Raw genomic sequence first — 12,085 nt, 5'->3', positions numbered from 1 at the left:
TGAATAAAGAATATATTTAAGAACAATAATATTAATTCAATCATATTAATTCGAATATTACAGTGATTATTTAATTATTAAATAATGAAATAATACCGAATAATCATTATAATCAAATAATTTGATTAAAAATAGATGAGATGATTGTTATACCTTAAAAATTTATCCACTATTAAAAGTTTTCACAGAAAAAAAGTTTGTCAAAAGAGAGTGTAAAATGTATCTCATTTTAACTAGAAATTTCCATCTGATCCAGAAATCACAGCTATAAATATTCATTTTTCTTTTACAATCAAATGCTCTATTATTCCAAATATGTTTTTCAGTACGAAATTTTTTTCAAACCTTAAAGTAGTATTTTTGAAAATAATTAAAAGATACATTATTGTGACCACTTATATATCTTATGAAAAGTAAATATGCGTAGATTTTTTTAGTACAAAAAATTTAATTTTGATTAGAAGAAAATTTACTTTCCGAATAATATGATTAAGTTGGATGTTATGACTTGCCGGAATTTTACCTAAAAAATACTGGTTAACAACTTATATTAATCATTTTTTCTTTCCCTTGACTTTAATTAATTAATTTTTTCTTTCACTTATAGTATTGCATCATCAAGTAATACAATAAGTGTTATATATTATGTTATATTTAATCCTAAAATTTAAAGAATATAAATTCAATAATTTACATACTTTACAATTATTGATAATATATGACTTATATGAACTCTAATTAAATTATCATATTAAATTATCAGTAATCATTACTGTTTTATAATATATCATCATATTATATTAATCATACAATCACATTACATATCACTTATCAGTAATATGCGAATCACATTCAACATTTTTTTTTTTTTTGTTTTGTTTAATTTATGTAGCAATATTTAAGATATCATGAATGATATATTTTATCCAATTTTCAGGATGTATTTTACTAAGAAAAAATCAGTATTAAGAAGTCTTTTTCCTTAATTTTTAATATTTGAACAGAATATTTTTATATTTATAAATTTGTGAAAATTTTAATTTTAATCATATGTCTATAAAAGTTATCATTCATTTATATTATTGAATAGCATTGTTCTTTTTGCTTTGTTTTGTTTTTCATCCAAAAATTTGTCACAGTATGACTGATTAAAATTTAATTTATTGTTTGCATTCAAAAACTGTCTTAAATATATCATTTCTTTATTTTTCTTCTTTTCTTTTTCTTTAAAATTATTGTAAAAAATTAATTCATAATTAAATTTAACAATGTTGACACCATAAAACACCAAACATTGGTCCAATTGACATTTTCAAATCATCCTTTACAGTAATATAAACATGTGGTTGCAATTTAAACAATTCAAGTGATAGACTTTCTATTTTAAATTTCTTATGATCGGTAATTTTCCATATCGGTGATGAAAGATTACTTCCTTCCACCAATTCCCATACATAGAAATGCCAATTCTTCTCATCACATTGTGAACCTTTCACCTGAAACTATATAATTTTTTGTCCTTTTAAAAAATTTTATCATCAACAATAAACAACAAAAAGAGAAGAGATTATCATATTTTATTGACAAATTAGTCATAAAATTCCAATTTTTTTATTCTATGTAGTAATATTCCTATTATTAGATGAGTAATTTTAACTTTAATCCTCCTAAATCTTTTCATTTTTTCTCTTTTCAATATCAATTTGAAGTATATTACAATACTACTAATTATGATTGGTTATTTTATTTTTTCATAAATCTATATAAAATTAGCTATATGCAATTATTAGAAATCTCAAATACCTTCACTTTTTTTGCCTTTTTTCTTATTTCTTGCTTATTAGTAATTGACTAATAAAATGAGAAATATAAAAAGCTAACATGGAAAATATGATAATTACTTAATGAACCATCCAATTTCCTAGCAGTTTTTCCTGCTACAATAATTAGATCACTCCAATATTTTATCGACTCCACCGAAAAATGAAATTGAAAGGGTTTTTCAGTATCAGATTTTAATCGAATTTCAATATCACATGTTTCTACTAGCATTATCATCAGAAGAAATAAAACGAAGAAGTAAAATCGATTGAGATATTTACATGCCATTTTGCAAATTGCTGAAAAATTTAATTTCAAAATGGAAATTTCAGAAGATTGTTCCTGAAATGAATAAAATAAATTGATTTTGACAAGATTTTAAACGAAGTTTCTTGATAATCACTGCTATCGACTACAACACTTTCTATTCCCGATCAATCGATCTGTTTAATCGATCCATAATGATCAAATTACGATTTAAATTTTCTAATGAATCATTTTTCAATCAAATTAAATTTTATAAAACAAATTTTAGTGGAATACAAAATTTGAAATGCCAGTAATTCAATTATTTAATATTGTTAAATATTATTAAAGACAAACAATAATTTCACAACTGAAAACAAAAAAAAAGAATGATTCTCACTAACAGCGCTAAATATTCGCATTTAAACATGAGCACTTCTTCTACCGGAAAACTGGTTTCATTCATTGAAATGGAAACACTGAAAGTACATATTCAGGATATAGGTTAATTGATGAGTAGGTTTGGTATCAAAAATGGCAAAATATTCCAGTGTTATTGATAGTTTTTCCATTATTGAAATCTATTTTTCATTTAATTTTTGTTTAAATTCCTTTTTTTTTTTGTAAATGTGTGGATGATCCTTTCATTATTGTGCTACGAACAAAAAAAATATTGTTATTATGGAGAATTTGGATTAAAATTTCGAAAAAAAGGACAAATAAAAAGAAAGGATTATCTTTTATTTGCAAATTGTTTTTACTTTCATTAATATCTTGTAGGAAACGCGAATCGATGGCGTGAGACGTGAAGATGTGGGGAAGACTCATTGCATTGAAAAATCGATCAAAAAAACAAAAAAAAAAATCGATAAACAAAAAAAACCGGGTAGATACGCTTAGGTATGGGAATAAATTGGAATATTGGTCAGAAAATTCAGTAAGGGGACAAATGGTACAGGTGTGAACGAATAGAATTCAATGGATATTTACGATTTTCATAAATTTGATATTGTAAAATATATTCCAAGCATTATCGTTTTGCAAATTTGTACAATTTTAACTTATTCTATATTTTTGTAATTCTTTAGAAGTTCTTGTAAATGTACTAACTGATTTATTTAAACTTTAGGTATCATTTTGTAAGAAAGGTTGGTAACAGAGTTTGCACATCGTCAAATTTTTATCAAACAAAAATTAGTATTATGTAAAGGTACCAAATAAAGGCTAATATATGCAAAGGTGAATAATTTAACAATTACAATAAAAAAAAAAATCTCCTATACAGTTAAAAGTTTAAAAAACCGAAATTATTTTAATTCATATCAGTCAAGAATAGATAAATCAAATCGTAAGAAATACTTATTGAAATTGGGCAAAATCGAGAGCTTGTTAAATTAACTATTAATTGGGAAAATCGAAAAAAAAAAGTGAGAAAATAAAAATTCATTTTTTTAAAGATAATTTAAAAATGTTGCATCAAAACATAACTTTAATCGTTCATACCAAACATTTAATATCCCTAATGTCTTGGATAACATGAATATAATAATAAATATAAATATGTACCTACAAATTATGTATTTCACAAAAGAATAATTTTGAATAGAATTTATTCTCCAGATACTGTAGAAATGCCAGTATTTCGCTCATAAATTTCACGATCTGTTGGCCGAATAATACCCCATTTTATGGCTGCATCTAAAGCTCGGCGTGCTTCTTTCTGTGCTGGCTCACGATCTTTATTTTTCAATTTTGTTATCGCAATCAGTACACGAAAGATCTCACTCTACAAAGCAACAACAACTTTTTATCAGCATCAAATTAATTTAATTTGCAAGTTATATCAGTGTAAATTTCAACTTAAATTGAATTCCATATTCAACTCTTACAAAAAACTGACTCTATATATTTTATAACGGTGTAATGATTGAGTTATTATTAGGAAAAAAAAAAGAAGATTATATAAAGATGATTCGAGAAAGTCAGCAAAGGTTCAAGCATTTAACCAAACAGTCAAAATTCTAATAAATAGTTCAAAAATATCTCAAAACTTACGGCAACAATTTCACAAGCAACTTTTTCCGACGATTGCACCATATTTGCAATACCAATTAAACCACGGCGTTGAATTTCAATGTTTCCAGACATGCAAATATCCTTCAAAATTTCAGGCCAACTCTTCATCTCATCGATAATTCGCTTACACGCTTCTTCACTTTCTGTTAAAATTGCAAAGCCGGCCGATGATGCAAGTGCCAAACGTTCATCATCTTCTGTACTGTATAACACCCACAATTTCAATTTATCGGTACCAGTCTAAAACACTACAAGTTCACTTACAAAATGATTTCAAATTCTATAATTGAAAATTTTCATGGAGTTTAAGTTTTCTAAAAATCTCAATTTCATTACCATTAGAGACAAACAGCTTACAATATCATCCATAATAAGAGATTAAGTTTACTAAACAAATTGTTAACAATTCTTTTACACTCTGGAAACAAGAAGCGTAGAGAAAAGAGGAACGGATTTGATTAGTTATTAATATCCTGAAATATTGCATCTTATACAGAGATTGAATAACCATTAAATTACGGTTAAAAAAAAAAGACGAACCCGAACAATTTCTTTGAAAAAATCATCGCAAAACAATAAATTAAGGAATAATTCAGCGGCTGCTGCACGAAGTAGCGCATGATCTGTCATAAACCAATACTCTTCTGCTTTCGATATGACTCGTTCTTTGATCATTCGACGGCGAACCGAATCACTCATGCTTGCCTACGATTGATTAATAAGATTAAGCTATAAAGAGATGAAAAATAACGACAGGTTATTATCCAAACAAAAAATTGAATTCAAAAATAAATAAATAAATACTGACTGAATTTGATTTAGCCAAGCTTAAACTTGATGGACAAAAAATTTTTATACACAGTTTTAACATCAGTAATTTTGCAGAGATACAGCAATTCCTATAATAATTGAGTCTTTAGGAAAAAAAAAACATTTTGTTAGCAACTAAATATTCAATGAACCAACTAGAAGTAATCGAAGAGTTGTTGTACTTATTAAGTTAGAGTGCATGATTACGTAATAATATCAGCCTATTTTTTTTTTTACGGTGACCCAACTGTATAACAAATATGGCTTGCACCATAGTTAAATCTATTTGATTCAATCATTATTGAAAATTAAGCTACCAGGTTTGTTAAGGTTAATAGTGCATCATAGTTTGACCTTCCATCAATATCAGGATGCAGTAGTCCAATCAAAGGTCGTATTACTTCATATGCTCGTTGTCCAGGGAAAGCTACTGAGGGATCAACCTGAAAATGTAAATATTCTTTGCAAAGTTTTTTTTTTTTTTTTTTTTTTTATTGCAACCTATAAAGTACTAAAAGTCAAAAATAAATGGTAACCTGTGATCCGAGCCTTGCTATTGCATGTGCTGCTTTGATTTTACCCTCTGATGTTGCATTTTTTGTTAGAAATAGGCAAAGCTGAAATAAAATCAGACATACAAATAATTACAATTTTCAGTTTTAGAAGTTGACCAACAGAGGAAAAGCTAAAATAAGTAAATAGAAAATGAGAGAATAAGAAAGTGGAGGAACTTTAGACACAAGTATTTTCATTCAACTAAAAAATTACTATATCAAAATTTAGAGAAAATAAAAGAAATATCGCCAGTAAAATTACCTTAGCACCACCTTCACTGAGAATTTGTCCTCGTAAATCCGAAAATTCCGTGAAAGCCAACATAGCACGAGCTAATAATTCTAACGCATTTCTACTTTCAGTTTTCGAAATCGCTAAACATGCCGTTGTAGCCCCGTCAGCTACAAGTAAACGAACTCGACGCTCCACATAATCATCCGTATCCTTTGGATGAGTTTCCGGAACATGATGTTTAGCAAACTGAAATTTTATTTTATTTGGTTATTTTCGTCTGTTTGTTCATTTCAGTTGACGCAGTCTATTTTTCATCTCTTTGTAAAAGTTCTTTTTTTTTTTTTTTTTTTTTTTGACAGAAACAAATTTATTGTTTACTTTTTTAAACACTGGAAATTAAGGAACCATAATTCGTATAAGTCTCATTAAAAAAAAAAACCAATTCTTAAATGAATTATGAACAATACTATAATACATTATTAATAATAAAAAAGAAATTGTTACTGTAACCAATTTCGTCAATTAAGAACTTAATGTCCATAAGATCAGCATGTCCCCACTAATATTTTAAGAAAACCAGATGAAATTAAATTCCATAGGATTATCTGACCTGTGCAAGCTTAACAAGTTCTTCATCAATTTTTGGTTTATCGTAAGAATTCGTCAAATTCACATAAATACTAGCCAAAGCATAAACACAAAGAGAACCGGCACTCTGGAATAAACAAAAAAAAAACACTGCAATTAAGATACAAATGCAGTGATTGCTGTAAATATTTGCAAAATGCTTAAAATAATTCTCAAATATCATTAAAAAGTTTCCATTACATCTAGCTGAGAAAATTCATTTCCATTAGACAATCACATCTTTTTTATAACTCTGTAACACAAAACTCGTACTTTTGAAAGAGAAAGTAATGCCTGAAGAAGTAAAGGATCTTCAGCAACCCATTCTTTTACATCAGCATCCAGTGTCAAATATGACAACCCTTCACATGCAAATCTAAAACAATTTATAAAAATCATGATGATGTTTTTACAAATATTTTTCGTCTTTAACATTTTTATACAGTATTACATTAGAAATTTTTATTAGCTGCCATAGAATCAGAAAAGATTTTCCCTGATTATTCTCATTATGTTTACAAAAGATTTCAAACTAAATTTTCTTCTCACCTTCGTACTTCTACCGAATAACGATTAACATCCAATAGAAATTTCTTGCATGTTTGAGCAAGTTTCAATGCGCTACCCTCTTGCATTGTTTGTTTAGCTGTATCGTCACCTCCAGCTGAGGCGCACTTGCATAAACCCACTAAAGCTCTTACTTTTACCATATCATCCTTTGAATCGTACAACTTCCGTAAAACTGGGATACCGAACTGAAAATTGATATTAAATAATTATTGCTTTTTTTTAAAATAATTTTTCCTCTATTTCATTTCAAAAAATATGGTGGTATCTCTTAAAATATCTTGAAGCGCCAAATGATAATACATATCTGCAGTGATGCCTCTTTATCCAGTTTTCCTGATTTTAGTCGAAGAATATGAATTAAACCTTCAAAATGGTCGTTGCTCGTTCATGTTTGCTAACAGTATGAACAATTAACTCAGCTGCCGTACTTTGCTGTAAACTATCATTACTACTGGCCATTTCGAGCATCAGCGCTGTGACCCGATCATTTGTTACCAAATTTATACCAACGTCGACAGGACCCTGAAAAATGATGTTAATTTTACCACGAAAAACTTTGATTTGAAGAAATAAGGAACATATTTTATAACTTATTCATATGCATATAACATAAGAATAAGTTATAAAATAATAGCAACAATAACTAAAAAGTAAGTGTTGAAGTATAAGAAGTATTGAAAAGTGAAGAATTTAAATGCCAAAATAACTACATTAGTTTTTTAAAAAGCACAAAAACTACCTGCAATAAGGTGATTAACAAACAAGCCAATTTCACTTTCACCTTGGGTTCAGCGATATCATTAAGTAGATTGCTGAAAAATGATGGAAAGTACACAAATAGCATGTCCACTATTTATAATAAAACAAAAAAACGTCAATTATTAAAATTCTGGGTCGATATAAAGCAAAAATATAATTAAAATTTTACTACAAATAATTTCCGTTCTAATGAGTTAGCTATGTTCACACTTTACGTTTCATAAAATCTTGCCTTTATGTTTCATGTGATCTTTAGGTAAGAGACGTAAGAGAAAATGATGCAATACGATTTAATTACTTACTTAAAGAAAGTATCAACCTTCTCTTTGAAAATTTGTCGTCGTGTGTCAAAAACCATATCATCATATAGTCGTGCCAAACAAACCGCCAAATGCTGCCGTGTTTCAGCAGTAACCGGATATTCACACTGTTCCGGTATTTGGGTTGAAACATGCATCAATTTGAGAAGACCTGTTAAATTCATTATTACAGATATGAAAATTAACCTTATTCTTATAAATTACTTCATAATTTTTCATTTTTTATGAATATCAAATTAAAAGATATATAGAGAGTTGCAAAAGGTCACTTTATATTGATTTAAAATGAATTTAAACGAATTTTTCTAATGCTTTCTTAGTGATTCTTATTTCCTATTGAAATCAATATCAGTGGATCATCTGGTCAATACTATCTTTCAAAGTACATAATTCTCTGATATTAAAATAAGTTGACAAAGAAACTTTACATACATACTGCGATCACTTTTAAACAATGATTCACAATACAGCTGCCGAATTATTTCATAACTGAATAGCACAACGGTCCAGAAATTAACCTCTATCTTCGACAAATCTCCAACTCCAACCGCGCGGTAATCCGCCATCCATATGCATCAAATTTTTCAGCAAAAGATCAATAGTCGTATCACGTGGTGGTGCTGCTACATTTACATCAGTTAGCATTTCTTCCAGTTCCAAAATTAATCGTACTATGTATATTTTGTTAGCTAAAAAAGTTTGAATTTAAAAGGATATCAAAAGTCAACAGTTAATATACCAATAGATGTAAACTTAAGGTGAGTAAATGAAAAATTACTAGTGAAATAGTAGTCTTTAGAAATAAGTTCATAAGTTGTTAAATTTACCTTCACAAATTTCAGGATCTGGCTTTATTTCTTTTTCTTGATTCATTTTAGCTAATGCATTGAACAAACGCTGAATGATAATACCACATGCATCAAGATAATGCGGGTAGACACATTTTTCCATTAATCGACATATTCGACGTATTCCCAAATTGCCCACCAGAAATATTGCCTTAAACAGCAGAAATTTTAAAGCAAAACTATCCGGTAACAAATCGGAATTATTAAAATCTTAGCTTTAAATAAATAATTCAGTGTGAATGTATATCCAGAAATAGCTAGCAATAATTTGTTGCATCTCACATCAAGAAAAAAAAAAGATGTACTGAATTATTATGCATTAACTCACTTAAAATCTTTCAGAAGTAAGCACATCAAAAATTTTAAAACTTTTGAGAAAACAGTGAATATATAAAAGAGAATACTCGATTGCTATTTTTCATCAATTCGTCGAGAACTCGAGCTGCTGCTACCACAATACTTTCATTTGTCAAATTGCCATCAATTATTTTCACTAATGCTTCTACAATTTTACCACCATTCCAAACACATGATGCAGCTGTTTCAGATTCTCGTGATAAGACCAATAAATTATTCAGTGCCTTCAACATAATTATTTTAATACTTAAAAATGACTTTATCACTTTTAGCATTTTATTTGTTATTCAAGATTTTTCCAAACTAATCCTCTGATTAGATTATTTTCAAAGGTTAAAACTCATCTACAATCTTTAAGTTAGATTTCGATTTGTTGTAAAATTACCCATAAACTATCAATAATGAATAAAAAAGAAACATGAACACGTACAATGACTCTCTGTTCCAAATTGCCATCGCTAAATGCAAGCTTATTCATATTATCCACCCGATTTTCCATACTCATTGCAGTTTTTTTCTTCTCTTCACTCAATTTCAATATTCGTTGGAGCATTTCAATAATACTACTTAAAATGAAGAAATGATTTTTAATTAATTTTTCACAATCTGATAAACACATATTTGATAATTTTAAAAAGATGCACAAAATTTGTACATATTCACTCAGTGTTTCATCTTATTATCTTTTCACTGCTACAAAAACATATTTAGAACGTATTTCTTAATATAAACTATATACTACCAATTCTTCATCAATGAATATTTAAACTTATTTTTTCTGACTAATCTGTTCACAGAAATCTCAGTCTAATGAATTCACATAATTACAAACATGCATTTATCACTGTTTAACTTAAATTTTCCTCCGTAATCTAAGTGAAATAAAATAACTGCCTATTTTTAGGTTCCAGTCTTAGTGCGTTTCGAGCATCCATAACAGCACTACTATAATTTTCCATCTTTTCACGTGCCAATGCTCGTCTAAAAAGCGCTTTAGCATCAGCGCCATCAAATTCCAATGCTACAAAGGAGTAAAAAAAAAAAAAAGAAAAAAAAAAAGCAAAAGAAATATTAATTTTACTAAACAAAGAAAGAAGTTCAGTTCTTTAGAGAAACAATCATACAAAAGTAAAATAAGCTCTCCTAAAATTACTACAAAGTTAAGTAATCAATGTTAATGTAATAATAATGTAATTAATTACCTTGAGTAGCATCCATTTCACAACCTTCAAAATCATCCAGTCGTAAACGTACCAATGCTCGATTTCGATATATTGTTGATTTTAACGCATTCTCCGGATTTAATGCTAATGCTTCCGTATAAAAATCAATTGCTTCATTCAATTGACCATTTTTAAAGGCAATATTACCACTATCTTTTAAATTTTCAGCGCTTTCAATGCTACCAGAATTCATTTTTCTTTTTTTGTTGTTATTTCTATCTATAAATTATAATAAAACTGAATTTTTAACCATTTAAATCATTTATAAATAAAGAAGTGTAAAAATATATCAGAAACAATATTTTAATGACAACAAAAGGATAGGCGATCACAATAAGTCAAAAGAATAATGTTAGAATTTGTTTACTGAAAAGCTAATACAAGCATTGATATGATATTAATACTTAAAATGAACTTTACATACATTCATAACAAAATATCTACAATTTAAATGATTCATTTATAAAATTTTGATCGAAACTGTTTTACAATGTATAGACAATTCGGGAAATTACTGAAATATTGCATTCAATATAGATTCAGGAAGCAAATTTTACATAAGATAACACAATTATAATACGAATTTTGCCAGCACACATGTTCAACGGACATGTTTTACGACCAGAATCACATTTTAAATAATAAACATCATATGCTATCGATTGATGTGAAACAATGGAAGGATGACTGCACAATGCGTAGTTTGAATTTAATAAAGAAAGGGAAATTCTAATATTATCGCGGAGAATTCGCGATGTATCCGAGAGATATCGATTAGTTAGCAATAGCTTAAATAAACAAAACAGTGAGATCTCGAAGATATGTATAAGTAAGCAAAGAGAAAATGAAGAATGCTTCTTCATTTTTCTTCCTCATTCTATAAGTGTAAAAATGCTATTAAACAAGAAAGAGAGAGAAGGAAAGAGAGAGAGAGAGGAGGAAGAAGGAAGAAAAATGATTAAATTTAAATTGTGAAAATAGACTATGAAGAACAGAGAATATTCAAATGTCGAGTGACAGTGCTAACAAACTATGTTGACGTATGTTTTTCAACATTTTCACGTATTTCACGTATATCAATATGTAACTTATATATATATAATACTCATTATTACAACACAAATTATATTTTTAACATTAATCTAAAAAAATGATTTTGACAATTTTGTAAAATTATTGAATGTTCTATGTTTTGTTTTGTTTAACATGTAAAGTCATAATGGAAATTTGAGTGACAAAAATTAAAACCAAAATTTTAACGTTTTATAAAACGTGCAAAAAAAACAAACAAACAATGAAGTTATATCTTAGAATATGTTGAAATAACCACATAAATGTACATTCTTTCATACCTGTTAATTTTTAGATGTAAATTATTGTCGATTATTTTAAATCAAATTTTTGACAATACACATTTAAAAAGATGGATGATGAATTTATTACCATAAACTTTTAATATATTTTATCATGAAATTGCGGTATTCTCCTAATTGATTTAAGACAGAATATTTATTTTTTTCAAAAATTTTCAATCATTTCCTAGTCAAAGTTTCGTTTTAATAACTGAACCGTCAAAATTTGATTTAGGAGAGGTAGAGGCTGACGTTAAATTTTAAATAAGTATTAAAATTAAGATAGA

General features: G+C 27.6%; 2 protein-coding genes across 2 annotated transcripts; both read right to left on the bottom strand.

The window, feature by feature from the left end:
- Positions 1-1,262: 1,262 nt before the first annotated feature.
- Bm8789 (Uncharacterized protein) lies at positions 1,263-2,052 on the bottom strand (the record flags this gene model as incomplete). The annotated part of the gene is made up of 2 exons (XM_043074710.1): positions 1,263-1,496; positions 1,882-2,052. 2 exons carry the CDS (start codon positions 2,050-2,052, stop codon positions 1,263-1,265), a joined length of 405 nt encoding a protein of 134 aa, XP_042930644.1.
- A 1,624-nt stretch (positions 2,053-3,676) lies between these two features.
- On the bottom strand, positions 3,677-10,639 carry Bma-unc-45 (unc-45 protein, putative; the record flags this gene model as incomplete). The annotated part of the gene is made up of 18 exons (XM_043074709.1): positions 3,677-3,853; positions 4,123-4,383; positions 4,684-4,848; positions 5,271-5,396; positions 5,490-5,570; positions 5,770-5,988; positions 6,353-6,457; positions 6,643-6,745; positions 6,919-7,124; positions 7,303-7,461; positions 7,679-7,751; positions 8,001-8,169; positions 8,537-8,707; positions 8,846-9,017; positions 9,271-9,447; positions 9,654-9,786; positions 10,115-10,244; positions 10,426-10,639. 18 exons carry the CDS (start codon positions 10,637-10,639, stop codon positions 3,677-3,679), a joined length of 2,841 nt encoding a protein of 946 aa, XP_042930643.1.
- Between the last annotated feature and the right edge of the window lie 1,446 nt (positions 10,640-12,085).

Source organism: Brugia malayi, assembly GCF_000002995.4.
Source record: "Brugia malayi strain FR3 genome assembly, contig: Bm_v4_ChrX_scaffold_001, whole genome shotgun sequence".
NCBI classification, from domain to species: Eukaryota; Metazoa; Nematoda; class Chromadorea; order Rhabditida; family Onchocercidae; genus Brugia; species Brugia malayi.
This window is presented reverse-complemented; position numbering and strand designations above follow the sequence as displayed.